Source organism: Nyctereutes procyonoides, unplaced genomic scaffold (assembly GCF_905146905.1).
Source record: "Nyctereutes procyonoides isolate TBG_1078 unplaced genomic scaffold, NYPRO_anot_genome, whole genome shotgun sequence".
NCBI lineage: Eukaryota > Metazoa > Chordata > Mammalia > Carnivora > Canidae > Nyctereutes > Nyctereutes procyonoides.
In genome coordinates this window covers 2,205,827-2,219,637 of record NW_026575031.1, presented here as the reverse complement: position 1 = coordinate 2,219,637, position 13,811 = coordinate 2,205,827, and the positions used below count along the sequence as shown (strand labels likewise).

At 40.4% G+C, this 13,811-nt stretch overlaps 1 protein-coding gene across 1 annotated transcript; it reads left to right on the top strand.

Moving 5' to 3' along the window:
- Positions 1–2,518: 2,518 nt before the first annotated feature.
- ZNF770 (zinc finger protein 770) lies at positions 2,519–11,922 on the top strand. Its single transcript, XM_055316915.1, has 2 exons — positions 2,519–2,601; positions 7,359–11,922. Exon 2 carries the CDS (start codon positions 7,412–7,414, stop codon positions 9,488–9,490), a length of 2,079 nt encoding a protein of 692 aa, XP_055172890.1. The 5' UTR covers positions 2,519–2,601; positions 7,359–7,411; the 3' UTR covers positions 9,491–11,922.
- The last annotated feature ends 1,889 nt before the right edge of the window (positions 11,923–13,811 follow it).

The following is a 13,811-nucleotide window of genomic DNA, read 5'->3' as shown; positions in this document are numbered from 1 at the left end:
TTTATTGGTTGCTCCACAGAAAAAATGGGGGGGGGGAGGTGAGAGAAAAGTAAGAAGGGAGCTGAAAACAGGAGATTTGAACTCTGCCAGACCAATCACTTCAGAGCAGGAAGAGCTTTAGCATTAAAACTCAATTTCATAGTTTCTGATTTAAAATACCCTGAAGACAAATGAAAGATGCTCAAAGTGTGGACTTCTTTCAAGTGCAATTATCTTGGATGCACTTGGTGCTGGCTGTTGCTCCCAGGCCCCACATTCTTTCATTTGAAGCCCTATGTCCTAGTGACCCCTGAATCTTCAGTAAAGTATTCTCTCTCTCTCTCTCACACACACACACACCCTCCAGTATGAGTGGATATTTTTCTAGAAACTGACAAAGAAGCCGAGTTCTACGTTCAATGTGTTGTTGCTAAAAAGGAGATAGATAGCCTTAAAGGTTAAGAACTACCAAGGAGGGCAGACACACACACTAGGCGCAAGCTATCATGAGGACCTGTCCCAAGCCACAGAATTGGATTTTTATCCAAATTGACCAGATATTCAAGGAGTGGGAATCCTCTAGCTGATAACGTGGCTATTCTAATTTCGCCACTGCTGTTTTGTTACCCATTTTGCTTCTGAGTGTGTTTTCTATGACACAGATGGAAGCGTGACATACCTGTGATCAAAATTATTCAATAATCTCCCGTTGCCTACAGAATTAAAATAAAGAAGACAAAAGAAAACCTCTGCAAAGCATGTAAGACTTTTCTCAGCTTCTTGCAAAGTGCCTGGTGAGTAATAGGTGCTCTAGATGTGAAGCATAAATAAGCAGGTTTGGCTCTCTCATTTCTATCAGGCTCAGTAAGGTCATCCCTGGTCATCTAGCAAAATGCCAACAAGCCCTCCCACCTAAATCTTCATAGCTTCCTTCTGTGCCTATTTTTTCCCCTCAGTTCTTATCTCGGCTCAGCAAGGAGCCTGCTTCTCCCTCTGCCTGCCGCTCTGCCTCCTTGTGCGCTCTCTCTTTCTCTCTCTCTGTCAAATAAATAAGTAAAATCTTAAAAAAAAAATAAAAGATGAGGAAACAGATTCAGAAAGGTTAAACAACTTTTAAGGACACACACTAGTAAGTTGCAGAGGTAATATACTAACACAAAAATACTCCACACCATTTGTTTATTTCACCTTGTCACTAGTACCACCATCTCTCCCTACAGTGTTCTAGCCTGTCCCCACATTTTGTTTACCCCTTGCTAAGGCCCTGTTCAAATCTCACCTCCTCAGTGAAATCCTCCTCATGACTTGTTCTTGGTAATGTCTCCCTCCCCCCCCCCCCCCCCCGGAAAGGCTCCTGAGATGACTTTCAGGGTGGCGGGGAAGGTTGTGAGGTAGGGTACGTGGCCCTAGAGAATAGCTCATCCATGTCTCATCTGTGTTAAGGTTCTTGATGCAAATTCAGGTTCCTGATGCAAAGGCCTACTTGTTTTGCAGGTAATGTACCCTCCACCTGTTCCCAACCTCAGTCTTTCATAGTCTGTGTATCTTTCCTGAGGATTTCTGTGGCTGGTGATGGATGCAATTGTTTGCACGGTTTGGTTAAGCTGAGCTCCCCGGAGAGGCTGCGGAACAGAGCAAATCTCCAGGGTTTATCTGAACACCCAGCGTCTGTACCCTCGGGTTAGTTAGCACCTGGGACACCTGAAGCTCTTCCCCTCCTCTGTCTCTGCTTCTGAAGTAAGGGCTTCAACCTTGCCCGAATGGGACTCCTCTAAGGTTTGCTACCTAAAAAGCCAAAGCCTATTTCCTATTAGTCATTTCCTCATGTACGACATGGAAAATAGAGACGGGCTTTTCACTGGCCCAACTTTTTCCTTTTTAAGGGAAGGACCCTAGCTAGACCGACATTAGAGATAACAACTTTTGTTCTCAGCGGTCCTTGAGAAGTAATGCAAAAAGTCACTTACATTTGAAGGAAAATGTGCTTGTTATCTCTTCTCGGGTCCTCATCTCTCAAGCTGAGACCATTACAATTGGAACCTGCAAAAACCCGCAGTAATTTTCCAGTATCTTTTGTATTTGGAATCTTGGTGGATGCCTAAGCATGCCAAGTGCGTAACTGAGCCGCAACATTTAACCCTTAATTGTGTCCACACACTATACTGAGATATCTATGATTTGGGAAGAAGTCGGGAAGTAAAAGGGCAGGTCTGGTACTAGGCTACCTGTGTTCAAATCCCGTCTCCATCGCCTTGCAGCCGTGGGACACGGAGTTCGTTCCTTTACGCCTCAATCTCATTTTCCTCATTTTTAAAACGAGGTCCTATCATTTCATAAAGTTGCATGTAATGTAAAAAGAGCAATCCGACCTCAGGAGCCCCCCCCCGCCCCCGCCCCCGCCCCCCCCCCCCCCCCCACAGCCGGTCGCGCTCGGCGCCTAAGCGACCGCGGCCCTGGAGGCGCGGGGAGCCTGTTTCCAGCCGGACCGCGTCCCCGGGCGCTCCGGAGCGCCGCGCCTGCGCACTCAGCCCGTCGCCGCGCCGGTCCTGCGGACGTGCGCTCGCTGCCTCCGCGGCGCCCGGGCCCCGGGATGTGCGGCCGCCCGGTCCGTGCCAGCTGCAGGTGCGTGAGGAGGACTCGCCGAACCCGTGTGTGAGGCGGAGCGACCCCCGCGAAGGGTCGGGCCTGCCTCGCTCCCTCCCAGGTGCCCGGGGACCCGGAGCGGGGGCGCCGCGACCTCAGCCCCCTTTCCTTTTCCATTTCCCCGCCCCCCGACGGCCCCTAGGGAGCGGCAGGCAAAAGGTGTGAGACGGCGGCGCAGGAAGGATGCTTTGCCCTCGCCGCGGCCCGGGTCGCATGTGGCACCTCCCTCCACTCTGGCCGCCGCCGGAGCCGTTTTCGCCCTTGCCCTTCCTTTCCTGGGGTGGGATTTTGCAGTCTCTGGACTCGGCTCGACCCCTAGGTGCTCACGGGTCGTGGGCGGTGAGGGCGACGGCCGGATGTCAGGGTCCCCCGTCCCCTGCAGCGGCCCCGGGACGACATGAGGGTGCAAGGCTTAGAGCGTGGGCCGGGGAAGCGGGGCAGAAGCAGCCACCACGAGGGAAAGGCCGGGACAAGTGTCGCCAGAGATTATCCCCCGGCTGGGAGTGCTCCAAGTTTCTCTCCGGTCTCTCCTCTCTTGTTCATTTGCTTTTGTGATATCCGCGGTTTGCTTTTGTGCTGCTAGTGAGAAACCACCGGGCGGGCGTTCAGCCTTGAAGCGTCATTGGAATTTTTTTTTTTAAGATTTTATTTATTTATTTATTCAAGAGAGACACACACAGAGAGAGGCAGAGACACAAGCAGAGGGAGAAGCAGGCTCCTTGCGAGAAGCCGCAGCGGGACTGGATCCCGGGGTCCCGGGATCCCGGGGTCACGCCCAGAGAGCCGAAGGGAGGCGCCCGACCGCTGAGCCTCCCAGGCATCCCCAAGTCATTTTTTTAGTCTTCCAACAGAGTGTATATCCGGCAGTTGTCAGAATAATCTTCAGGTTGAACCAGGGAGATTTGCTATTTTACTTTTTTTGATTTTCGGTATAGCAGAATAAAGTACACAGAGTTGGCTTTGTTTTTTGTTTTCGTTTTTTTTTTTTTCAATATTTCCAGCAACAACAACAACCAAAAAAAAAAAAAAATCAGTTGAGAGCATAGAGAATCAGTTGAAGTGGGATTTGGAGCGCTCGCAAATTAACGTGCACCCTGTAGAAGTACATGTGGGACTGCACTTGGAGTGCTGGGGATCCCGCGCTATGGCTTTATAAATAGCAGATGAGGTCACTTGTTGCCACAATATAGGGCTCCCAGTAAGAGCTTTCACACCCGATCTGAAGGCAAGTGACAGTAGTATCCAGTCTTAGTGTTAGTGGTAGTTGATCAGCCGTAGACACTTTTTGGCACAGAAACTATACGTGGTCAATTCCTGTTATAATCAGAGAAGGTTGTAGTGTGTGGTTCTGTGGGATATTTTTTCAGAAGTATTCGGTAGAAACTGTTAAAGAGAAGGAGAAATATATAGTAGGAATTGAGGAGGTCAGCTTCAGGCCAAAATTCTTTGTGTGATCTTCCAGGCCTGACAGTAGACATTTGGCTGGCTTTGGCTGGCCAGCCTTATGGGGGGGGGGGGGGAGAGACTGCCCTCCCCACACCGGACTTGTGCATGGCCAGTGCATTGGAGTTTCGGAGGGAGTTGCAGTCAAGAACTCACCCCTTCCCTCCTGCTACCCATGCTCATACTAGAATGCACTGGTGGCTCAGTTACCTCCATGCAGATGATCTTGACTGGGGTCCTTCCTTCCCAGGCCTCACTGTCTCTACCAACACCTCGGTTACTTTTCTCCATTTTAACTCCAGACCTTTCCACTCCTAGCACTTCCTTCCTCGTGCTCTGGCCCACAGGTCCATAAAGAGGCAAAAAGCCTTTTGTTCCAAGCTCCTCTGCAGGGAGATGCTTGTGTGCATGGCATCCATCTGATCCTTTCCTAGTGTAGTTCTGCTTAATGGACGCTGGGGAACCAGTGATTGGTTTTGCCTCATGCTTGCACTGTGGCAGTAAGTGAATAAAGGTGTATTATTTTCATTTTGGCTCTTTGTCCTAATTGACCACCTCAATACCTGATAGCTTGAAAGGAATGAAGTAAATGCCGAGTTCTTGGCAATTTGATGGATTCATGACTTAACCCTCATAACTGTTCCTGTGTTAGCATGTTCAGGGATTTGGAGGTTGTTCACCAGTAATTTCTCTAACTCAGTGTAGTGAAAATGCATATTAATAGTACCAGCAGTTGGCTGTTGCTAACCTGTATATCTGGGTTGTATGTATATTTTATAGATTAATATAATTGCTTGCAGTCAGATTTGTTTATTTTACATAGACTTGTGTGGCATATCCATTTTGTTGTAATTACATTTTTTTGGTAAATATTTTGGGGTTATATGGGCCAACTGAAGAAAATTAGATATTGTTGCTGTCCTTAGTAATCCTGCCTCATCCTATGGGCCCCAACTTTATCTAATGGGTCACTTGATTACTTTGCATAAAGTGATTGATTCATTGTGGGTTCCTCTGTCTGGTGTTGTGTGAAGAAGTATACCAGGAATAGCTTTCACAAACATTCTTACTGCTTTCTACAGAAGTTTCACAAAACAGTATTCATCTTTACTATATGTAGTGCAATCTGATATTTTCTACTTTTTATTAAACAAAACTGCTGATCATAACCCACTAAGTTGATTTCACAATGCATTAATGATAACAACATGCAGTTACGTTTTTTTTTTTAACTCTGAAAAGTACTGTGATAAAGCAACTAGTAGTAGAAGATACTTATTGAATAAATGAATGCTTTTGTTTCTGATTCACATTGCTGAAGAGAACCACAGTGGATGTGATTATGATTTTGTGTTTAAGGTGTCTTCTGGAAAATACAGTAAATAGCATATATGGGGAAGCCTGCATGGCTCAGCGGTTTGGCACTGCCTTCCACCCAGGGTGTGATCCTAGAGACCTGGGATCGAGTCCTGCATCGGGCTCCCTGCATGGCGCCTGCTTCTTCTCCCTCCGCCTGTGTCTCTGCCTCCCTCTCTCTCTGTGTCTCTCATGAATAGATAAATAAAATCTTTTTAAAAAAATAGCATATATGTTGGATGTTTGCCAGATTAGCTGACAAAAGAACACTGAGTTTCTAGTAGATTTATCAACTTTCTGATCTCAAATAGAAGATAAAGACATTAGAATCAGAGCTACAGCAGCTTTTTTTTTTTTAATCTCTGACTCCTTTATTTAAGGTAAATGCAATAGTAGAAGGAGGATGAGAAGAAAATTGGTTTCCCTGATAAAAGAGAAGATAGGGTATACAGTTTTTATAAAAATACTTAGTAAAGTTTTGCATGTATCCTACATAGTTATATTAAGGAAAGCATGTTTATATTAACTCCAGGACCAAAACAATGCTTCTATTATATTGTCTGGACCACACTTAACTCTCAGTTACTCCGCCATCGATAAATATATAAGTAGCCAGTTAGCCTCATTGCCTTTGTACTGTCTTTTAGGAGTTCCACAACAAAATGCAAAGAAGAAATACAAAGAACTATAAGTTTAGTTAGTATGTTTATTTCTTAGTTAGAAACCCTAAAAAATTATATTATGTAGATAAAGTTACATAATCTGATTAATGTTGAGCTAAGTAGTACCTTCCATTTGTAATCACTTCACAGTTGTCCAACACATTCAGATGTATTATTTCCATTGATTCTCACAAAAATTGATGTGGTAGGCAGGCCAGGAGGCATTTTCTCCATTTTAGAGATGAATCTGATGGGGTTTATCCCCCCCACACACACACTGAAATCATTCAGTAGCAAATCGGGACTAGAACCCAGATTATCTGGGGAATTTTCTCCCAGTTGTCCAAGGTTGTCTTTGCTGGTCCAAAGAAGTAATTAGAAGTGAATACTGGTAATGATGTGGCTAAGAAATCCAACCTTGGTAACTAAAACATTCCCTTCTCAGATCATACCCATGGTATGCTATAATTAAATGCAAATACATCTTATTTTTAGTTTTATATTTCAATTCTTGCACTCCTTACCTTTCTGGCTTAATTTTTTTTTTTTTTGAGTCTTGCTTAATTTTTTAAAAATGACAAAAATGGACACCTGGGTAGCTTAGTAGGTTGAGTGTCCATCTTGATTTCAGCTCAGGTCATGACATCAGAGTCATGAGATAGAGCCCCACATCTGGCTCTGTGCTGTGGTTGGAGGCTGCTAAGATTCTCTTCCTCTCCCCCTGCCCCGCCTCACCCGACTCACACACAGGCAATCTCTCTCTCTCTCTCTCTCTCTCTCTCTCTTAAAAAAATAAATAGTGACAAAGCAACTAAATATTGACAATGCTACATAATAAAGAAATAGGAAAATTGGAATTAAAAGGTCTAATGTTAAGAAATTCAACTCAGTCCCCTTTTGATTTATTATCTCAATTAATTAGAAATATAGCTTAAAGTTACATAGGTTTTTAGAGATTTATTTTTTAAAGTAAGCTCTATACTCAACATGGGGCTTGAACTCATGACCCTGAGATCAAGAGTCATATACTTTACTGACTGAGCCAGCCAGGCATTCCTAGAGATTTCTTTTAAAGACTCATCATTTCTCTGTGTGAGGTTAGTTTTATGATTTTAAAGTATTCATCTAAAATGGTTATTACCTTACTTTTAAACATAGAAAAAGTCCAGCTTCCTCTATACCCTTAATATCTTCAGCCAAAGGAGAACTTAAATTATTTCTTTTCATATGAATAAGTACTTTTTAAATTAATACATTTTTATTTTTAATTTTTAGACATCTGTGGAGTTTAAGAACATGGAGTTCATCAGAGTATATCACTGAAGAATATGATGGCTGAAAACAATTTAAAAATGCTAAAGATTCAACAGTGTGTAGTAGCCAACAAACTACCTAGAAACAGGCCATATATTTGCAATATTTGCTTCAAGCACTTTGAAACACCATCAAAATTAGCTAGGCATTATCTCATTCATACTGGTCAAAAGCCATTTGAATGTGATGTATGTCATAAAACCTTTAGGCAACTGGTTCATCTGGAGAGACATCAACTAACTCATAACCTACCTTTTAAATGTAGCATTTGTCAGCGCCACTTTAAAAATCTGAAGACGTTTGTGAAGCACCAACAACTTCACAATGAAACCTACCAGAATGATGTTAAACAGGTCAGAAGATTGTTGGAGGCCAAGCAAGAAAAACCAGTATATGGGATGTATCATACTTTTACCACACAGGAAAGATGGGCATTACACCCATGCTCTAAGTCTGATCCTACATACAGCCCTACAAAGAAAAGAAAGAATATTCACGCATGTACAATCTGTGGCAAGATGTTTCCATCACAATCAAAACTTGATAGGCATGCACTAATTCATACTGGTCAGAGGCCGTTTAAGTGTGTCTTGTGCAGTAAATCTTTCCGGCAGTCAACTCATTTAAAAATTCATCAACTCACACATTCAGAAGAAAGACCTTTCCAATGTTGTTTTTGTCAAAAAGGATTTAAGATTCAAAGCAAACTTCTGAAGCATAAACAAATCCATACCAGGAATAAGACCTTTCAGACTCTTTCATTAAAGGTAAAGAGTCCAGAATCATGCCCCCTGCCTAATAAATTAAATGCAAAGCAGGATAGTTTTGAAAATGGTGATATAGGTGAAACTGAGGAGAATAATCAACTTGATGTCCACTCTATTTATATCGTCCCTTTTCAGTGTCCAGAGTGTGAAGAGTGTTTTGAATCAGAGCAAATTCTCAATGGACATAAGTGTTTTCCTGCCAGAGGTGGCAAAATTCCAAGCAGGCTCAAAAGAAGCTGCAACTATAAAACCATTGTGAAAAAAATCTTGGCTAAACTTAAACGTGCTGGGGGTAAGAAATTAGATAATTTTCGATCTGAGAAAAAAGTATTTAAAAACAATTTCTTGAAAAATTGTGATTTTATTACTGGTGAGCAGAGCCCTGAACAAACTCAGAGAACATTTATGGGTTCTCTTAGCAAACATGGAACATATAAGACAGTTGGCAATAAAAAGAAGAAAACGTTGACTTTGCCATTTTCTTGGCAAAAGCACTTCCAGAACCAAAATATAGGTAAAAACTTGAAAGGTATCCTTACAACAGAAAACAAGTTACCTATAGATAATTCAGTGAGTAATAAAGATGTATCTATCTATGGTTCATCAGCTGAGGAATTCTTTGGTAACTGTGAAGTGCTTCAGTGTGGTTTTTCAGTTCCAAGTGAAAATCTACATACTGGACATAAGATGTGTCCTTGTGACAAATGTGAGAAAGTATTTCCTTCTATATCCAAACTACAAAGACACTATTTAATTCATACTGGACAGAGGCCTTTTGGCTGTAATGTTTGTGGGAAATCTTTTAGACAGTCAGCTCACTTAAAAAGACACAAATTAACTCATATTGATAAGATTCCTTATAGAAGATCTCTTTGCCAAGAATTTGAAAATTTGAACCAACTTCTCATTCATCCGGGTGATAATGTTAACTATAATGCTTCCCAACAATGCCAGACTCTTGGGCTCCAAAAATATGAGGTCTCAGAGTCAGATCAAATAACAGAAATAAAAGTTAAGGTAGAATCAGAGGATTTCATTCTCAGTACCCCCTATAGGAACAGGCAGCCTTACCTCTCTAGTGCACTTCTGCAATCTGAGCAGAGCCAACATAGCCATTGTTGCAGTTATTCAGGGCGTGTGGAGAGGAATGATGGCCTTCTTTACCAATGCAGCGTTTGCTCCAAAAGTTTTCGGTCTCCATCTAAACTGGAAAGACACTATCTAATTCATGCAGGGCAGAAGCCATTTGAATGTTCAGTTTGTGGAAAAACATTCAGACAGGCTCCTCACTGGAAGAGACATCAACTTACCCACTTTAAGGAATGACCAACCACAAGAGAAAGCAGTTCTCAAATTCTGTTGTTTAACTGACAGAACCAGTAAGGCATTTGTGGTGTCTCTGGTAATTTTGTTCCTAAAGCCTCTATCGTTTAAAATGTATTTTTATGTAAAGGCCTTTTTTAGGTTGAGTGATTTCATAGGCAGTTGCTTGTGCTGCAAGTAAGAGCTAAGATACATAGAAAATTAATACAATGTTTTTGGAATAGCCAAATTAATTTTTAGGGGGAAGAACATGGTTTGATGCCATACAGTAAGCATTTATTTTATTTTAATATATACTTTGTATTGAAAATTAAATCCATGATGTGGTACAATAACTCAGTTCATTCATTTTTTAAAAGAAATTATTCCTTAACATTTGCCATCTCCTTTTAAATATACTCAAAGGAGTGAGAGGTAAAAATTGGGTTTTGGCTGCAGCAAATAGCTCCACTACATTTTATTTATTTTATGTTTCACATGAAAGCATAATTTTGTACACCTATGGCTCAGATTCCATTGCAAGATTTTTTCTTTTAAGTTTAAAAACTATAAAGGCAGTAAAAATGAAAATGGATGAGGACGTCAGCATTATTTTCATTGGTCTTTTGCAAGCTATTTATTCTTAGGACTCTGGTAGCTTCACCTTCATTTCCACAGGGGATTAGAATTGTATTTTTTTTACCCAGCCTGTTGTCTTTCCCAAAGGATCTGAAAGTAGGAAAGAGACTAGGATGCACTTGTATACCTTTACCATATTTACTTATCAGGAGTATTGTCCAAGTGCCATAATCTTTTTGATGATATGTATGCTGTATTATCTTTTCAGAGGAATAAATGCAATTCATCTACTAAATGATTGACAACAGTAGTTGTAAACTTAAGACTCACTTGCATAGAACTGCATCTTCACAAGACTTCTATTTTACTTTAGTAAAACTTTGTTTTAATGCATCTTGGAATTGAGTAGTCCTATGACTTAACTAAATCTATTCTGTTAAGTTTGATCAAATGGCAATGACTAGGTCTAGTTCTAGTTTTTAATTCTATGTTTATTGCAAGACTAATGCTAAAGAATGTTACTCTGATCCTTAGCAAATTGTTGTTTTGATTAGTAAGGTAATTATTCCCATAAAGGAATAAAATGCCTATGGAATCGAGGATATCATTCCTCTAAACAGTACTGTCATGATTGGGAAATATTAAATCTTAAGTTATGAAAGACGTAATCACAAACTGTCCTTCGTGTTTGCCATGTTTTAATAAAGTCTTTAAGAACGACATTTCTCAGTAATAAAATAACCATTATCTTTTAAGAGAAGAACAGGTGGGTGTTGGTCCTGGCACACTTCAATAATAGTGACAAGCCTTCTGTTGAGAATGGATAAACATTCTTTGCATTTTAAGCTCTTCATCATACTCTTAAGAGTTGTCTTTGTATAGGAGGAGGGAAGAGGAGAGGTTGGTATCCTTTTTTTCAACTGCATTTTGAGAAACTTGAGTTTAATATACAGAGATAAAAGGTAAAGGTACGGATAAAATGCCCAATGATGTATAAAGGTGCAGGAGAATCATATGTTTTAAAAAATAATTTCTCTTAGGTTTCCTCCAGATACGTTCTTCCATTGCAAGCAAGATGATGGTTTACAGAATTTGCTTTACACCACAAACTTTTCAAAAACATCCCTATTACATAAAAGCAAGGGATAATTCAAATTTTCCAAGAATATAGGTTCAAAGGGTTTTTTGTTTGAAATTATGTATTTTGGGATTTTCCAAAGCTATTTATATATTTTATTTGAGGTAAATGTCTCATTTAGTCCTTTCCCAACCCAAACAGGGAGAGTCCTAACAGTGTTGTGCTTGTATGATATTAGATTTTATTTGCTTAAGTGGTACTACTATACTTTTTTTGGCCTATGCCTTTTTAAGCTGTTTCATATTGAAAGTTGGAATACTGTAAAAATTTTGTCAAAGATGTATTGTAGTGCTATTTGAAGTACCTATAACAAAATTCTTATTTACCTTTATCACTGCAAGCTTCTTGTGGAAACTTCTTAGGAATAAAAATAAACTGTATACATCCATGATTAAGAAAAATTAAACATTAGGTGTTAAATGATGATTTGCTGCATGCTAGAACTGTTCGTATTGTTGAATCAATTAATTGGTTTTCTGAAAAAATAAACTTTATAAATATCTTTAAAGAGATTTATTAAAATTTTTTGTTTGGGTGATTCCAGGGCTGTAGCATGATATCTACTGAAGTAGTTTCATTGGCTAAGTTAATGGAATTATTGTTTCTTGGTTTGTACTGCAGTAGAGCCAACAATTTTAGAACAAAATGTGTGTGTTGAAGGAAAGTAGATGGTGGTTAAGAGTCTTGAAGAATTTAAACTTCAGAATATTTTAAAAATAAACTTTCAAGTTACACTGTGGCTTTTTTTTTTTTTTTTTAAGGAAAATCACATAATATTGGAACAAGGTACTGATTGCCAACCACTTTCCTGGGCCCACTCCAATCCACCTCCTCTGAATTTCCTGACATGGATATTTAATCATCTCCTTATTTCTCACTTATTTTTTTTTATTTATTTATGATAGTCACACAGACAGAGAGAGAGAGAGGCAGAGACATAGGCAGAGAGAGAAGCAGGCTCCATGCACCAGGAGCCCGACGTGGGATTCGATCCCGGGTCTCCAGGATCGCGCCCTGAGCCAAAGGCAGGCGCCAAACCGCTGTGCCACCCAGGGATCCCTCTTACTTATTTTTTACTTTTTATTATATTTCTTTACTAGCTTCTTATCACCTACAAAAGGATGTTAACTACATTACGTTACATAATCTACCTGCTTACCCATTTATCTCCTCCAGATTTGTACTAAAGAAATACAGAATTAGTTCCTCCCATGCATATTCTTGTATTCTTCTTGTCTCCATCTTGCTACCCACTATTTTAAATCAGATACAGACTTTCACAGTGTTCAAAGAAATTTAGTTGAGCCAGATTTGATTTGGTTTTCCATGATAATGGGAAAAAACTAAAGTGTTTAAAACACTTGCAGAAAATATTTTTAAATGATTTACTTATTTTTTACTTATTTATTTTTTTAATGTAATCTTTTCCCAATGTGGGGCTTGAACTCAACCCTGAGATCAAGAGTCACATGTTCTACGACTGAGCCAGCCAGGAGTCCCCCAAAACATTTCAATGTACATGTTATAGAAGATAACCAATCAGAACTATAGTTTTAAGACATAGCAACAATCTTTGTAGTCTAACATACAGAAACTTTTTGTTAGAAGTAACATTTTCAAGGACTGTTTGTTGTTGTTTGCTTATTTTTTTACTAATCTCTACACTGAAGGTGGGGACTGAAACTCATGGCTCTGAGATCAAGAGTCCAGGCTCTACCTACTGAGCCAGCCAGGTGCCCCAAGGACAGATGATACAGAATATCTGCTTTTTAGAAGCAGGGAAAGAACATTAAATTTCTATCTTGAGCTTTCTATTGCTGGTTTGAAGGGCTTAAATTTCAGGGCAAACTGCTGGAGTTCTATTAGCAGTAAGACAAATTAGTTTGAACTTTTTTTTTTTTTAACGATTTTATCCATTTACGCATGAGAGGCAGAAGGAGAAGCAGGCTCCCAGTGAGAAGCCTGATGTGGGGCTTGATCCCCACACCCTGAGCCAAAAGCAGACAAATGCTCAACCACTGAGCCACCCAGGCGCCCCAAGTTTGAACTTACTGTTTACTCTGCAAGCCTTTCTGATTTACCCAAACACTCCATCCCCTGTGCTCTCCCCCTTTTTTCTGCATTAACTCGATTGTCACTGTTGATCAGTGGTTTTCAAACTTTAGCGTGCACTGGAATCCTGTAAAGGGTTTGTTAAAAGCATACACAGCTAAGCCACATCCTCAGTTTCTCTCATGTCTGGTGGTGGGCCCAAGAATTTCCATTTATGCAGGTTAACTGTCAGTGCTGTATTGAAATTACAGTTTGAGAAACAATAATCAAAACTACATGCTTCTGGAAAGCAAAGGAATGCATCCTTTTATGTTCTATGTTTTAAATAGGGATAGGGATACAGGCCAAGTTTGAAGCTGTGTTTGGAAAGAAGAGAGGATAGGCAATAAAAAATTTCCACTGCACCTAGCATAAGAAGAGATAGCAGTTGGGACAAACAACTTGAGCTTTACCGGTTATTCGGGTTACTGGTTTTTTTTTTTTTTTGTCTTTTATTGTTGAAAATGCATTTTACACCTACGTTCTCCATTGCCTCTTCACTCAACTAATCTGTCACCCCCTTTTTACCTGGTAGCC